Raw genomic sequence first — 17,602 nt, 5'->3', positions numbered from 1 at the left:
GGTATAGTAGAAAATATTGCCATATAAATACATACAAAACAAAAACATTAAACACTGGAACCATCAGTTTCATTGCATTTCTGGATGCAAAAATGCAATGAAATCCTCAAGAAAACATCAGAGAAAGAAAAAAATGAATAAATCCACATGCAAATAATATTTGTGGTTATTAAGAGTTGCTATCAGCACCAGATTATGCACTTTGGAAAACACATGGATAAACTGTTAATAAACATTTCATCTCTCTGTCCTTTCTTATTTTTAAATAATAGAGATTTTTTTTCCTCCACAATTCTGCAGCACACCACTGTGAAACCACTCGGGAAGAAATACTAATAACATACAGAAGAGCACTCCTCTACTTGTGATTTATGACCTGGACTTCGACTGACCGGCACACACACACACACACACACACACGCACACACGCACACACACACACACACACACACACACACACACACACACACGCGCACACACACACACACACACACACACACACGGATACTACAAAGCTTTTTGTTTGCTCTGTATGCTAGATGACAAGATTAAAGATTAGACCTTGGCACACTGGAATCCGGAGCAAGGTCCTCCATTGTCTTATACTATATATGGATTTCCTTTTCATCTCTCACTCGCATGTTTTCCTTTCATTCACATTAAATTGCTCTCTACTTATTTCTGCATCCCTCCACCCTCCCTCCCTCTAACTCTTGTTTGTGCTATGCTCTGTTTATTATCCTCTCTTCTTTTATCTCTCTCCTCCCAAATAGTCCCCCCCCCCCCCAAATATAGTATATAGTTGTTTTTCCATTTTTGCTGACGCTGTTTTGTTCTTATGCAATTAGGATCAATTGGTGGTTTAACATTATGCAACGGAGGGGAACTACAATCAGAGTTAATAGTTTGTTGTTACACAATCCGGCCGGCTGAAAAATAAAATAATATAAAGCAGCAGCAGCAGCAGCACAGCCATGTTGACATAATGTCTGTTTCCATTTCCTCTGACCAGCACATATCACTAATACAATACCGCCATGACATGAAAGATAGGGTTAACTGATCTGATTAACTAATTAGCTTCATTTATTAGCTGCATGCTTGATGTATTTCAGGTGCAGTTATGCATGAAGCCTGGAGATCTTTGTGGTTTAGATTTACAAATGTGCACAATTTTTCACAGATTCTTGTGTTCAGATTGATTTTCAGTCATTTTCTGTACATTTCAGAACTCAAATCAGATATACTGCATTTTTCAACATACTACAGATCAACATATGAAGTCAGAGCAACACACAGAGCATCTTCACTACAGCATTAGCAGAAACATGTACTGTACTCTTTACTTATTTAAGGGATCACCTCCATCTGCCCTGATGTTAACTCAACACTGAAATCACCATTTCCTCTTCTTCACTCATGCATCTTTCAGATCTTCATAAGTGTGCTTTTGTAATTAGTGTCTAGCCGATGCCATTCGCTCTCTTGTGGTGCGTTCAAGTGCTCTTAAAACACTGTATATTCAAAGATGTCACAGTCATTTTCATGAGCAGCAGCCATTTTTTTGAATAAGACAAATCTTACAAATCTTATCTAAATCTTGTGATGTTTCAGATTTAAAGTTGCATTATGTTGAAAACTTCCGAGGGGCTTGTGAGGGGTTTGTGAGTTGCTTACCTGGAGGTCCTTTTGACCCTGGTTTCATGGTGAGTCCTCTTGCCTGGATGACCTCCACCTCCAGACCCCCATTCCTCTCCATCAGACCGATCTGTACGTCACCTGATTAGATGAAAACATAGAGATAGGTTAAGAAAATATTTTACAATATAATGTTCTCTAATGTGGATGAGGTGAAAATGTGTCTAATTTCTATTTATCCAGAATTGTGGTTTGTGTATTATAATTATTCATGTTTATTTAGTGTCAGAAAACTCAGCATTAATTAACATAAGTTTAACCCTTGTGTCGTCCTCCCGGGTCAAATTGACCCCACCCCCCTTCCTTCTTCCCTCTTTCTTTAATTTTTCCTTCCTTCTTCCCATCCTCCCCTCTTTCTTTGCTCCCTCCTCCTTCCATCCTTCCTTGCTTCCATCCTCTTTTCCTTCCTCCCTCCCTCCTTACTCCTTTCTTTCCTTCCTTCCTTCCTTCCTTCCTTCCGTCCTTCCTCCCTCTTTTTCTCCCTCCCTCCCTCCCTCCTTACTCCTTTCCTTCCTTCCTTCCTTTCTTCCTTCCTTCCTTCCTTCCTTCCTTGCTTCCTTCCTTCCTTCCTTCCTTCCTTCCTTCCTTCCTTCCTTCCTTCCTTCCTCCCTCCTTTCCTCCCTCCTTATTCCTTTCCTTCCTTCCTTCCTCCCTTCCTTCCTTACTCCCTTCCTTCTCTCCTTCTCTCCTTACTTCCTTCCTCCCTTCCTTCCTTACTCCCTTCCTTCTCTCCTTCTCTCCTTACTTCCTTCCTCTTTTCCTCCTTCCTCGTTTCCTTCCTTCTGTCCTTCCTTGACCTGAGGACAACAGGAGGGTTAAAAAGGTTTTCTTAATAACTCCCCGGATAGAAACATTGCGGGCAGTTTAAACCAATTCAACAGTAGCCTTTATAATAATGAGAATGACATTGTACCATCATTTTCTACACAACAGGGTTGAACAGGGCTGCAGTTATGAGTACCAACCAAGTGAAGAGACCAGGACAAAAAACAACCATAATGTATAAGGAGCTTTTAAAGTAACAACAGAGATGTAGACGCTAATAAAACCTTTATCATTCATGTAATGGGTGAGTATGTTCATTATTCAATGTATTACACATATAAACAAATACAAACACAGTCCTTTAAATTGTTTGTTGCACACTGGAGACACTTTTGAATCCAACAACTGCCTTACAATTAAACAGTTTCTAGATATCAGAGAGTTGTCTGGAGACTATAGAGAGCTCTGACTCTGGATTTCAAACTGTTGTGTCTGGTTTGGCAATAAATAAAACACAGAATGTAAAAGGATGTTTCTTATACGTAGCACTTCTCGGTTAGTATAATCCCACTGATGCAGAAACATCCTGTGAGTTTTGTGTGTCTTATCTTCCTTAAACTGTAAGAAGGAAACTTTTCACGGCTTAACATTGAATCCAACTAGCTTTTTAGCCTCTTTTAGCTCATTATTCAGTCTCAGCACTCCCATCAGTCTCATTTTCATCCATAGCAGGCAGCTGTCTACAAACCCACTTTGCTAACTGACCAGCTGAAAAGTTAGCAGGTAGCAATTAAAGAAAGAGGAACATGTCAGAACTAAGAGTTGGTGGAGAAAACTGGAGCTAATTGTGGATTAAAGTCATTAGCTAAACAGAAATATGACTCCAAATGAATGCTGATGTTGCTCTGTATGTGTAGCTGTTTGCTAATTTGTTAAACACATCAACTTCGACAGCAGACAGTATTTCAGTGTGTGTTATTGTGTGTTGTTCCGTCATTTAGTGGTCAAATCTGTGTGTGTTAGTTTCTTTTGATATGAGGGAAATTAAACTTTTTCTTCATGCCATCACTCCGTAAGTCACTCTGGATAATAGTTTCAGCTAAATGCCCCCAAAATGAAAAATGCATTCCTTTGAAAGTGGCAGAGCACAGATGACAGCCAAGTTATTCTGGGTTCTCTGACATTATATAATATTGGACTGGACAGCAGGTTTGGAGTGGAGCCGGTCCAGTCCGCGTCATTGTTGTCGGGCCAAGGACACTGTCTGACTGCCAGCGAGGAAACTGACCCACTTACAGTACATCACTGCTGTGGAGGACAGGCTGCGTACAATATATCCAGTATATACTGTATACAGCCGGGGAATGAATAAGTGCAGGGGACGATGAGGAAAACTCGGCAGTGGATCACAGCTCTGATTAATGAGCCACTTTTTTTTTTTTTTTTGCCAGTGTTAAATAATTTCAGCAGTCATTTCGGTTCAGTTTTATGAGGAAATAAGATGCTTTTTTTTTTCTTCTTTTCCAATTTTCAGACCCATTTTTCACAGGGAGATTTTCTTGTTGGCTGTTTTCGAGCATTTCACAAAATATATTTAATAGTTCTGCCTCCCAAAATCTTCATTTCCTTCTCAGCTTAGTGAAAAGAAAAATGAAGGAGGGATAGATTAAGTTTTTTGTTTCGCATTAGCCATCTTTCTCAACCTTTACATACTGTTCATAATCTGACTCATATTCAGTTTCTACACCAATTCACATTCATAAGTTCCCCATCAGTCATTAATACATGTTTCATTAATCCTTCTATTATGGAAAAGAATCACTATTTTATGGTCCAAGAGATCATTTTATAGAATATGATGAATATAAAATGTCTGAATAGGGATTTTTGAATTTCTTTTATAATAAACATGTCAAACTTGTACATTTGCATATTTCAAAATGTGCATACTATGGCTCACAATAGGAAAGGTCTGGCTAAAAGAAATGTGTATAGGGTGTATAGGGTGTTTTTACAGTTCTCAAATGTAAAAAATGGGTAAAATTTGACCATCAACAGTATGTAAGGGTTAATATTAACAATTAAATTGACGGTAGATTAACTGCTCATAGTTCCTGTGTTTCATAACGTTTGCAAAATGGTTGAAAAAACGTAAAAATGTCCGTTCTCTCTCACCCATGGATGTTGTCGCCAGAGTCTGTCGCCCAACAAACTGAGCGGGTCCCATCCCATCCAGGAAGTCGCTGAACTGGGCGTCTGATGCCAAACACATCCCACTGTAGTTCAGACTATGGAGAGAGATAGAACAACAGAGGGTTAAACATGGTCAGACAGTTCTCAATATACTTCTATTAGGTAGAGAGACTAAAACATAACAAGAGAAGCAGACAGATAAAAAGAGTCTGGAGGAAGAAAACCTGAAGAACTGATAACTGGAAGCCGTTTATCACTTCCTGTTTCAACTTAGTTTAACTCCCCAAATTCAAATTGGCTCCCTAAAACAAAATTCAGCCTATTGGCTTCAGAGTTTGACCCCCTGTGTCCTTATTTTGTGTGTGTAGGCAAAGAAATCAGCTCCGAGTGCTTTGGTGGCAGGTTGCCAGGTATTCTACTACTGTCCGTGTGTGTGTGTTTGTGTGTCCGTGTGTGTGTTTGTGTGTCTGTGTGTGTGTGTGTGTCTGTTATAAGCTACTTTTGGGGACATATTTTAGCAGTTATGTCCCCAATTCGGAAAAAGCTTTTTGTGTCAGTGGTTAAGGTTCAGTTTATGCCAGTTGTGGTTATGGTTGGAAACTAATGTAAGTCTATGTAATGTCCCCAGAAGTGATGATGACCTGATATGTGTGTGTGTGTGTGTGTGTGTGTGTGTGTGTGTGTGTGTGTGTGTGTGTGTGTGTGTGTGTGTGTGTGTGTGTGTGTGTGCGTCCCATGGATTGCACACAAAGGACTGATCCATCCTAATGCTACATCTGTGTTTCCTGGAAATTATGCTCATATATAACTAAATTGCAACAGAATATTACTAGAAACGCTGCTGTATTATCTTCTCTCTCAACATAATGAGAACACATTGTCAATAAATGTTCAGAATCAACATATTATCTAGTTGGTTTAAATCCAACCTTGCAGTACAATATCTGTTTCTAGAAACTAGAGCATTTTTAAACATTTTATGGTTATGTTTAGACTCTGGCAGCACTTGGTTAAGGCTCATAAAAAATGTGTTTTCTTGGTTTAATACAGAAGGAAATCTGCAATGACTTGAAGCTCAACATATTTATTCACATTTAAGCAAAACGACATCTGTTACAAGCCTAAACCAAACCACACGCAGGTTTTAGTATTCAAGATTCAAGACGTTTATTGTCATATGCATTGTTAAAAAACGGAGGTTAAGACAATGCAATGAAATTATTACTTTTCTGCTCTCCTTACACACAACAATAACACATAAACTCAACAAACACATTACAAAAAGATGCACACAACAATAATAAGAAAAGTGCCAAAAACTTGAGTTAATTTATAAAGTAAAATATTGTGAACTTGGAAGAAATGGTTGCCTGTGAACATGATGCCAAAGCAACATAACTGGGGATACAATCTAATTATATATTAATGTGATTTCTAGCAGACAGCGCCGAATGCTGGTGACGTATTAAATACATCAAACCAGGATGGCCGAGTGGTTAAGGCGTTGGACTTAAGATCCAATGGGCGTGAGCCCTCGTGGGTTCGAACCCCACTCCTGGTAGACTACAAAGCTTTAATGCTTGTGTTAATTGGTAGCAGCAGGTGTGTCCCAAGATCCTGTTCTAACCCACACAGGTGTTTCAAGTTACTCTGGCTAATTGGGTCTCTTATCAGCTCGTGTGCAGACCCTGATTGATTGACACCTCCTGGTAGTTTTGTAGCTGAAGCATCTGTGTGGATATGCAGGTAAGTGTAGATAAAGTAATACCATAATATATGCATCATGTAACCTTTACATACTGTTCAGCATTAAATTTGACCCATTTTTTTTTATATTTGAGAGCTGTAAGAACACCACATACACATTTATTTTAGCCTTATTTTTCCTAATGTGACCCACAGTGTAGAAAAATGGAAATAAAGCATCATTTTTGTTCACTTTTGTGCAGCTGATATTACACTTTTTTATATATGAAAATGTACAAGTTCGATCTGCACTTATTAAAAATCTGCATTTAAACATGTTTTATTCATCATATTCTATAAATGTTGTGCTGGACCATAAAATAGTGAATGTGAATGACTTTTTTTCCATAAATTAATCGAACATTCATTAATGACTAATTATGAGTCAGAGTATGAACAGTATGTTAGGGTTAAAGTGGAAGTACTACATAAAAAAATGTACTAGAATAAAAGTATAAAAGTGTTAAAGGTAAAATGTGTGTAAAAAGATAGAAAGACAGAACATATTAGCTAAACACGTATTAAGTCCTCCTCTCACTTTTTCTTCTCCTCCTTTTATTCCTTCTCCTCTCCAGTCTTGTCATTTTCCCCTTTCTCCCAGAGGTGTAATTCTCTCCCTGTCTCTACCATTATCTCTTCTTTTCTCCTCCCCCTTTTCTTCATCCACATCTCTTTAACCTTCATCCTCGCCTCCCCGTCTAGTCTTTACTTTCATATTTCATTCTAGTTTCCAGTTGCACAGTCTTTCACTGATAAGAGAACTTTATCTGCACATTTAAGGAAACTTTTCTTTTCACAAGGACAACCACCTAAATTACCCAACAGCTTTGTCTTCAATGTGGAAATGGAAGAACACTTGTTAAAATATTTAGTAGATTGTTCCAACAAAGATATACAGACTGACCGATTTAATATTCACGACTCCAGAATGAATAGCCAAACACTCTGCAGTCATTACAAGATAATTTACAGCCTCTGTTCGATGTGATTAACACACAAAAGCACTTAGCTTAGATTAGTAATTTATGCAAAGGTATGCAAACATGAAATTACTGCAGGTCATTATTCATACACCTTATATCTCATTTACATATTTTGGTTTGTGCTGTTGTGTGTTTTTATGGTAACATGTATGTTGCAGACAGAATGCATATTTCTGTGTGTGTGTGTGTGTGTGTGTGTGTGTGTGTGTGTGTGTGTGTGTGTGTGTGTGTGTACGTGCGCTGGCATGCAATAAGTCAAGCAACATTAGCCGAGTGGGTATTACTGGGTGATAAAATCCTGAGCTTTAGATTATGATGTTGGTGTGTGAGGCACATCTGGGGATTATGCTGCTGTTTCACAGAAATATGACGCTCAATGTAAACTGCGTGCTGAAGTCAGATGACAACACTGCAAATGTTTAGGTCGGTTTTAGGTCTATTTATCAGTTTTCGTGATTATTTTCTGATGCAATGCGACTTATCATTATTAATGTTTTTTGCAAATGAATGTAATGAGGTTAAAAACTGGAAAGCTGCATTTGTCTGGTCATCAGTTTCATCAGCATGTGATGTTTTAGAAAGATGAAATGCAAAGATGAAAATGAAATGTTAATGCTATTTTATGATGCTTCTTTGCGTGATATCTTCTCTGCTATAGTAATCTGCACATTTTTTCCTAATAAATACTGTACACTGTATAGGGCTAAGCAGCTCAACTACTAGCAATTTTGCCTTTGACCCTCAAAGCTTTATCCTGTCCTGCTTTGCATCAGTAGCATACCGAGAGACCAGATCATATCTATAGCCAAAAAACCCCAAACTGAAGAGACTTTTTCATGGTTGTGATTTTGAAACAATGCAGCCAATTAGTCAATTGTTCAATCTCACTAATTCAATATGGAGTGAACTACCAAGGCACAGCTGATCATTTCTGCTTCTGTGTCGTCATTTTAGGCAAAAGCAACTCTCAATGCTAAAAATGAGACATCCGATTTGTTCCACAGTTGTCTGAAATGAAGGACACATCTTTCCAATAAGTGGTCATTTTTAGTGGGAAATCTCAACCTTTTTCTTCTAAAAATGACATTTGTACACTTCTGAATGTTCTGAGGAAACGTACTCGCTGCCTGGATGATGTTCAGAGGCAAAGCTTGTTCACACGGAACTCGTAGGTTGGTGGTCTTGGTGGGTGATGGGCATAGTGCAGGACTTTGACAACTAAGGCCGAGGTCTATGTTCAGCGTTCTGCAGTGTTTCAGGTTAGACTGAGAAACCACTGTGTAAAGGGAAAGATTGTGGTTTTGATTAACCTTTGTGTCGTCCTCCCGGGTCAAATTGACCCCGTCTGTTTTGACTGTTCCTTCTTTCCTTCCTTCCTTCCTTCCTTGCTTCCTTCCTTCCTTCCTTCCTTCCTTCCTTCCTTCCTTCCTTCCTTCCTTCCTTCCTTCCTTCCTTCCTTCCTTCCTTCCTTCCTTCCTTCCGTCTGTCCTCCCTCCCTCCCTCCTTCTCTCTTTCTTTCCTTCCTCTCTCTTTCCTCTCCCCTACCTTCCTCCCTTCCTTCTTTCCTCTGCCCTTCTTTACTCACTTTCTCTTTTCCTTTCTCCCTCCCTCCTTCCTTCCTTCCTTCCCTCCCTCCCTCCTTCCTTCTTTCCTCCCTCCATCCTACCTTCCTTGCTTCCTTCTTTCCTCTGTCATTCTTTCCTCCCTTCCTTCTTCCCACCTTTCCTTCCTTCTTTCCTTCCCCCCTTCCTTCCTCCCTCCTTTCCTTCCTTCCTCCCTCCCTCCCTTCCTTCCTCCCTCCCTCCCTTCCTTCCTTCTTCCTTCCATCCTTCCTTCCTCCCTCCCATCCTTCCTTCCTTGACTCGAGGACAACAGGAGGGTTAAAGCTGCAGTGCAGGACTTTTATGTCACCCTTTATGGCAGTGAGAGTAATAACAAAAAAACGTGTTGTCATGTGTTTACGTTAGAGGCTCCACTACTGTTGTGGCTTTAAAACAGTGGATATATTGTTTTGAGGGTCATGCAACCTCCTGCAAAATGACTTCATTCAGTCCGATAACATTAAAGTCAAGAAGAGCAGCACAATTGAATTATTTTATTTCCAATTCAAGTTAGCAGAGAACAGACTAAACTATAAGTTAGCTGCCCCATGGAGCATGCACAGTATGCTCAGCAATGTCAAATCCAACACCAGATAAAAAGCTATGTACACTGTGAAATACGTAGAGATTTACCTGATGGTGAAATTGAAAATGTAAACAAATTCTGTGTCATGCTTCATGTCACTGTTGACTTTGTCCAGCATGTTTATTTAAGACAACGTCCTATACTTAACTAAATACTTAGACTTACATACATAACCATAAAAAATACAGTTAATTTTATGAACAATATGAACACCATGCAACTGTAGTGACATTCATTAAAAACATTTTCTCATTATGTTGGAGCTCCAGGCAGCATTCAATTACTTACATACGGTTCATATTGTGACTCATAACTAGTCTCTACACCAATTCACATTCATAAATTCCCCATCAGTCATTAATAAACATTTGATTAGCCAAATGAAAAAGACATTCACAATCAGTGTTTTATGGTCCAGGTGAACATTTTATAGAATATGAAGCACAACAACGTGTTTGAATGCTGTTTAAAAAAAAATGTAATTCACATTTGTACATTTGCATATACGAACATTTATATCAGCTGTACAAAAATGAAAAAAAAACATGCATTTTATTTCCATGTTTGTATACTTTGGCTAAAAGAAATGTGTATATGGTGTTTTTACAGCTCTCAAATGTAAAGATAGGTCAAATTGCTGTTGCGAAATAGTTGCATTTATCATTGTAATCTTCATTGTGCTGCACATCACAAGAAGAAAAGGAGAGTATTGTTTTTTCAATATGCAGTAAATTTAAATTGAACAACTCAAAATCGATCAACAGCGTCTTCACTGATCATTTTGAATAAACTGAACAGAGGAGACAATGTGTAAGAAAATAAAATGTTATATTCCTTACATAAATAAACACAAGCAAACACATTCCCATTTAGGCCCATCATCGACATCATCACACACACAAAAACACACACTCGCTCGGTCCCGAATCGCCCCGAACCATAAATCAGTAAGCTCATAAGTGTGATTGGATGGTGTGAGCTAACAAAGTGCTTATTCATGGCCGTGCATACGCAGGCTCGGAGCTTTTCAATCAGCGGACCGAGCCAAACAGCTGACGGAAACACAGTAACACAGACAGACAGCGAGACAGGCAGCAGTTTGGTGCTGCTGCTGCTGCTCCTTTAAAATAAATGTTGCAGTGCAGCTCAGTTTAATGATTCAACTGTAGTTTCCCTCTATGTAGTGATGCATGTAGCCCAGAGCTGCACACATTTACATTTTAACCACTTAGCTCCTCCGTCTGACAGAATCAAGAGGTAATAAAAGGATTACGATCCTACACAAAAGGGATTATAGTTTATCTAACTTTTAAATTGAGCTACAGTAGGAAGAACAACTTTATGTAACGCTGGTTGTGATGCTTTCCGAATAAAGCAGTTTCCTGTAGTTATAATCCATCCGTGCATAATCTATACTGGTTTATATCTTGTGCAGGGTCATAGGGAATTAGCTAACAGTTGTGTAGGGTGTAGGAAAATGAAAAATGTAAGGTTTTGGTCACAATTTAGTGAGCAGGAAAAGAAAAGTTTAACCTTTCAGTCTCATTTCTTGAAGGGTGAAAAGATGGTTCTCTTTTGTTGAGCACTGACCATGTTAAATGTATTTTAAAGGATCAGGGTCAGTTTGGAAAATTATTCTAGCACTTGTGTTACAATGCAAAAAGACCAGACTTCAAATATTGTCACCTACAACTTAATTAATTCCCTCTGTGAGTTTAAACTATAGAATAAACTTGAAAGCATCATCGTATTTCAGCTAATGTTCTTTTTTTTTGGCTTAATTTTGGATACCAGCTAAACAATGTATGCATGTAGCAGCTCCTAAACTAAATATCTGCATATTCCAAATATAAATGGAGCATTAATATGCATGCAAACACTTTCGATGATGCAATCATCGTCTCTCGGTCTCTACCTCTCCTTGTTTTCCTCCCTCCTCTGTTTGTCTTTAAACCCTCCCAGCCCCCATCAGCCGGCCTGTCTATCAGTCCGCCTTGTCTCGTTACGTAACTGTAGGAGTTCATGCTGGTAGCCAGGTTGGCACTGATCTGCGTGTGTGTGTGTGTGTGTGTGTGTGTGTGTGTGTGTGTGTGTGTGTGTGTGTGTGTGTGTGTGTGTGTGTGTGTGTGTGTGTGTGTGTGTGTGTGTGTGTGTGTGTGTGTGAAGTAGTACTACACTAGTATTGCTGATCTCATAGGCGCTTTCTCACTGGGCTCTACCGTCTCTCTGTTTGGCATTATCAAAACCTCTGCTCACAATTTATGCTAGATGGATAATAGACATGCACTAGCAGGATGCAGGTTTGAGAAAGATAATAAAATGGAAACAAAAAAGCTTGAAAATGTATAAACACCACCGCCAGTGCTATACAATTCTCCAAATTGCTGTTATGCCCCCAAAAAATGTCCCTGTCGCTTCAGTTTTTAGATAAACAGATTTTGTGTCACTGTAATTTGAATTCAAATCACTATTTGTTGATAATTCATAGTTATGGCTTGTAGAAAATGGTTTAATGTTAACAATCCCAGAGGTTATCAAGAGGCCAATCTGAATTATACGTAACTAACGAAACGTCCAGGAGGGCCAAACAAATGTTATGAGCAATTATAAAAAGATAGTTACATTTTATATTTTATAAAGCAGCCAAAGCAGGCATATCTCAGCCAAAATGTACCTGCAGAATGTTTTTCCTTTCATTCAAATTCAAGAGAAAATTGCAAAAAAATAAAAAAAAATAAAAAATCACACAATCACACAAAACTACTGTAAGAAAACCTTTTTAAAAATCCTGGTTTGAAATGAGTCACACCAAAGACAGTTTTATTCATGAGCCCCATGGTCATAACCATCACCACATTTCACAGAAAATTGGTTCCCAGTTTTTTAAATAACCTGCAAAGTAGCAGACATACAAAGAGACTGGAGTGAACCTGGAAATATTCAGTCACGATTGTAGTTTACATTCATGTCGGTCCAGACTTGTATAATATTTGTAGTGTAAGGTATAAAGTGTATTTTGTGGTGAAATGGAAGTTTTTACTATATTGACATGTATGATTCCAGCTACAGTGATGAGCAAACCTCCCTAGTTAAGTGTATATGGAAAATTATTCCTTTTTATTGATGTCTAGCTTGTTATTTATTGTCTTTCCCCTTGCTTCAGCTTTGTTGTTGCTGTTCTGCTGTATTTCTATTAGTGTGTAAGTTCATGAATGAAACAAAAAAGAGGTCTGATTCCTTGTATGTGTTCACATGGTTGACCAATAAAGCTGATTCTGACAAAAAAAACAATGTGAAAGTAATGAAATAAATGATAGACGATGCTTCAGATATGGATGTTGCTGCAAAGAATCTACAAATAATAAAATGTGGATGCTTCACACACATCTTCAACCCGGCAGCAGAGAAGATCTAAACCATCACCACAGTTTCAAGGTGTTCACCTGAGATTAGAGTCAACAATTCAGTACCTGTGATATATGGTCATCTTCTCCTTTTCCTTCTCACCTTTTGTTCCTGAGTTATGGTGTTAAATAATGGCCAAAAATGTGTTTTTAATGTGCTGCATGTTCGATTGCTTAGTCTCTACTATTGCTGCTTTAGTAATTAAGAGTCTATTAAATGTAGCAGTAGTAGCTTTATTGTTATTATATTGAGGGTCAGACAACAATATAATGACATTTATATAGCACTCCCTGAGCTATAAGAACATTTAAGACTATAAAGGACAATGTAAGACATAAATAAAACATTGGTAATCTATAAGTGCAATAAAGTGAAATATAAAAAGGTGCAAACACATCAAACAGCAGCAATGCTTATTAAAACAGTAGTCCATATATAAACAATTGAAACCATTTAAAGCACTTTTATGTATTAATTATATACAACAACATGAAAGAAACTACTATTTTATTCTACTATACACAGATTATATAAATATTAGGCTAAGTGCTCTAATAGTTAATACATGTTCTTTTCTCATTTCAAGTCAAATAAGGGCTGCATTTAAAATACAGTACAGAGAGCTTTTGAAAAAATGTGCGGATCGATCATATTGGATTGTTTATTTCCTCCAGCTCGGCTTTCAGTGAGTGTGTTTGCTCAAGAGATTTGTGCTTAGTCTCGTAGTGGCCCTTCACAATCACCACGGTCCATGCAACATGTAAGACAAACACGTTTTGAACTGCCGGTGGGAACAATGAACATGTAAGAATCTGTTCTTTCTTAATTAAAAGCTCTGTTTTCGCTGTCCACTTTCCTCTTTTTAAGAATTCGCCATGTGAAATGACTTCTCCGTGACTCGCTCGTCTCTCTCCTGTGTACGTCAAATCGAAAGCTGTGCCGTTTAAAATAGAATCGCTCCGTCAAAATTAAATAATTCTCAATAATTTATCGGTACTAATGAGTTTGATGAGCGCTCAACACTGCACTTTTTTTGGGAGTGAAGCAATACACCCGCTAAGTGTGAAGTAGATCGGAGGAACAGTTCTGGAGATGTGTAAAGGACAAACATACATACAGAATCCTCACTTTATAGTTTGATTAGACATATTTGTGACATAATTGCTATGTTGTTTGTCATAATTAGTGCATCAACTCTTGAGTTTCTAGATGTCAAAGTGGCCTCGACCTTTGACCACCGAATTCTCATCATTTTATCCTTAAGTCCAAGTGGACATTTGTACCAGATGTAATGAATTTCCATCCAGGTGTTTCTGAGATATCGTGAAGAAGAAGGGAACGGACATGATTCTACAGCGACCTTAATCTTTGAGCTTTGACCACCAAAATCTAATCAGTTCATCTTTGAGTCAAAGTGGATGTTTGTGCCAAATTTGAAGTAATTGTGTAAAGGCGTTTCTGAGATATCACATTCAGGAGAATGGGACTAACAACCAGAAAACACCACAGCTGTCGCCACTGTGGAGGCATAAAAAAATCATCCACCAACTAATACCAAAATGTGTTCAGTAACATAATAATTTCATTAAAAAGTACATTAAAATGTGTTGGATCCAGCCCAGAATCTGTGTCCGGAGCAGGTTGCGTTACTCACTTGCCCTCGGAGCCGTAGCTGTTCATGCTGTCCTCTATGGACTCGTGGCTGGCCTGCCGAACGGTCCGACTGGGCATCTCCACCGCCAAACCCGTCTCTGTGCTCCTCTGGATGCCTCCCTTCAACTTCCTGCCTTCTGTATCCACTGCAGACAGACACACACACATATAAAGGCTCAATTCAGCTGCTACGAACATGAGAAAGTAGGTTTAGATTCAGCAGAGTACAGGACTTTGAGTGGGTGAAATATCCTGAAAGATAACTGGCCTCCATTTAAATACAGATTAAGTGTTTTAAAGAATTGTTTTCCACTTTAACAATTTGTTCCAACACATCAGAATCACATTTCCTGTTACCTCAGGACACTTGTCATTACACGTTTCGGTGAAAACAGGTCATCTAGTGTTAAGGACAGCTCAGAATATCCAAAAACAAAGTGAAAAGCAAAAGCAAAATACCAAAACCTCTGATTAATTGAGTGATTGTTTGCTCTGTGATTGGCATTTTTATGATATGATTTCATCTTAATTTGTTTTTCCATCCATCTTTAACCTTTTTTTATGACAATTTAAAAGAGAATCATTCACTGTGTGTGTGTGTGTGCCTGTGTGTGTGTGTGTGTGTGCGTGTTTGTGTAAACTGTAGGTGTTTATGTGTTTGTCCGGCTTTGACCTCATCAGTGTCAGAAAAAGGACGACCACAGTGATGAGAAATCACTTTACAGGGCCAAGGACAAAAGCACTCGATTCCTCCTCAGAGCAGAGACATACATCTTGTTGCAAAATAGACCACAAAATCGATGCACGGCAGATTTTATAGGACCTTTCTCTGGCTGCAAGGTGTCCTGTGTGTGTGTGTGTGTGTGTGTGTGTGTGTGTGTGTGTATGTGTGTGTGTAGGTGTGTGTGTGTGTGCGTAGGTGTGTGTGTAGGTGCTTATGTGTGTGTGTGTGTGCGTAGGTGTGTGTGTGGGTGCTTATGTGTTGAATGAGGTTGAATTTATAAGGAAGTGCTTCTGGAGGTCTTTGACCCTGTTATCAGGACAGGACAGGAAAGTTGTTTTCCTTTTTAATAGCAGGGACACACACACACACACACACACACACACACGCACACACACACACACACGAGAAATGAGACCATGTGAAGCTATTTTCGTAAAGCATCAATCCTCCTTCAGAGCAGGTCACAGCATAGTGTGTTTTATTGTTTTTTTTACTTTGAATAACTGCTAAAAATTCATCATGTGAGTGGATTGAAAATAAAATAAATAAAATAAAACCGGAAGCATTTGTGTTATAGCCACTGATCAAAATCCAGATGATGTCATACTTTTTCTTTACTCCATAAAAGAGCTTCAATCACCTTAATGGAAAGAAATATGTTTTTAGGAAGCAAACACTCTCACACTCTCTCTCTCACACACACACACACACACACACACACACACACACACACACACACACACACACACACACACACACACACACACACACACACACACACACACACACACACACACAGACAGAGACAATAGCAAAGTGTCATAAAGTTAGTTCTGCAGTTATTAAGCGAGCGACCTAGAACGGTGCTATTTCTATCTTGTTCATGTGGGACGGGGACGCTGGCAGATTTGGGTTACTGCTTCTGCCTCCTGACTGGTTTCCATATGATCACTTATCACATGTGTTAGTCACAACAGCGCTGTCATACAACAACACAGAGGTCAAGAAAACCAGTGAAGTTATAGTCAACAGAATTAAAGACAATACAAGTATATTTCTGTGAGAGAGGAAAAAACTAAGTGAATCTTCTAAGATGTTCAGTGCTCTCCTGTTTTCTTTTGTTTTGTTGAATTCCCTCAGCCTGCATCATCTAGTGCCGCTTGTGATTACCAATATTAACCCTTGTGTCGTCCTCACGGGTCAAATTGACCCTGTCAGTTTTGACTGTTCCTTCCTTCTTTCCGTCTGTCCTTCTTCCCTTTCTCCTTCTCTCTTTCTTTCCTTTCTCCCTCCCTCCCTCCCGCCTTCCTTCTTTCCTACCATCCTTCCTTCCTCCCTTCCTTCTTTTCCTTCCTCCCTTCCTTCTTTTCTTTCCTGCCTTCCTTCCTTCCTCCCTCCCTCCTTTCCTTCCTCCCTCCTTTCCTTCCTTTTTCCTTACTTCCTTCCTCCCTCCTTTCCTTCCTTCTTACTCCCTTCCTTCCTTCCTTCCTTCCTCCCTCCTTTCCTTCCTTATTCCTCCCTTCATTCCTAGCTTCCTCCCTTCCTTCTTTTCCTTCCTCCCTCCTTTTCTTCCTTTTTCCTCCCTTCCTCCCTCCTTTCCTTCCTTCTTCCTCCCTTCCATCCTTCCTTCCTTGACTCGAGGACAACAGGAGGGTTAAGAGAACAGCTTTGTGAACATACACAGTTGCACACATATAAAAGTTGTTAGCTTGGTCGATTGTTCATAATGAAAGGGATAAGTCTTTTTGTTGTTCTTGTTTTGTGTTTTTTAGAAGATGTGAAGATTGTTGTGGGGTAGGAAGTATTTTTGGCTTTGTTTGACAGTAATGACATGCAATGGTCTAGACTGGATCCATTTGCCCATTTTACCATGTTGACTGTTTCTGGTGAAGCAATTGATCGTGGCTCAGGAGGTGGGCTGTCGTCCAATAATCGGAAGATCGGCTCCTCCAGTCTACATGTCGATGTGTCCTTGGGCAAGATACTTAACCCCGAATTGCTCCTGATGGCTGCGCCAACAGTGTATGAATGTGTGAGTGAATGTTAGTCTCCTCCTGATGGTGCCCCTGCCATCAGTGTATGAATGTATGTGTGATTGTGACTTGTAGTGTAAAAGAGCTTATAATGCTCAGAAAGACTAGAAAAGTGCCACATAAATACAGTCCATTTAGCATAAGCACTGCAGGGGAACTAATGATTAGCCAATCAGCATCACGTCAAGCTGTTATCAAGCTTGGTGCATAGGAGC

At 39.1% G+C, this 17,602-nt stretch overlaps 1 protein-coding gene and 1 non-coding gene across 2 annotated transcripts in view; one reads left to right on the top strand and one right to left on the bottom strand.

The window, feature by feature from the left end:
* rims4 (regulating synaptic membrane exocytosis 4) overlaps positions 1–17,602 on the bottom strand; it is a 58,658-nt gene that overhangs the window by 8,854 nt on the left and 32,202 nt on the right. The window contains exons 2-4 of the mRNA XM_062414569.1: positions 14,632–14,776; positions 4,639–4,751; positions 1,678–1,779 (exon numbers count right to left, since the gene is read on the bottom strand). Of these exons, the coding sequence (XP_062270553.1) occupies positions 1,678–1,779; positions 4,639–4,751; positions 14,632–14,776 (360 nt within the window). The remainder of the gene's footprint in view (positions 1–1,677; positions 1,780–4,638; positions 4,752–14,631; positions 14,777–17,602) is intronic.
* Positions 6,135–6,217, top strand: trnal-uaa (transfer RNA leucine (anticodon UAA)). Its single transcript has one exon. It is a non-coding gene; the product is annotated as a tRNA-Leu (tRNA).

The sequence above is a fragment of the Scomber scombrus genome, chromosome 3, assembly GCF_963691925.1.
Source record: "Scomber scombrus chromosome 3, fScoSco1.1, whole genome shotgun sequence".
In the NCBI taxonomy this organism is placed as follows: Eukaryota; Metazoa; Chordata; class Actinopteri; order Scombriformes; family Scombridae; genus Scomber; species Scomber scombrus.
Note: the sequence above shows the minus strand (reverse complement) of the source record. Positions and strands in the feature narration are given on the sequence as shown.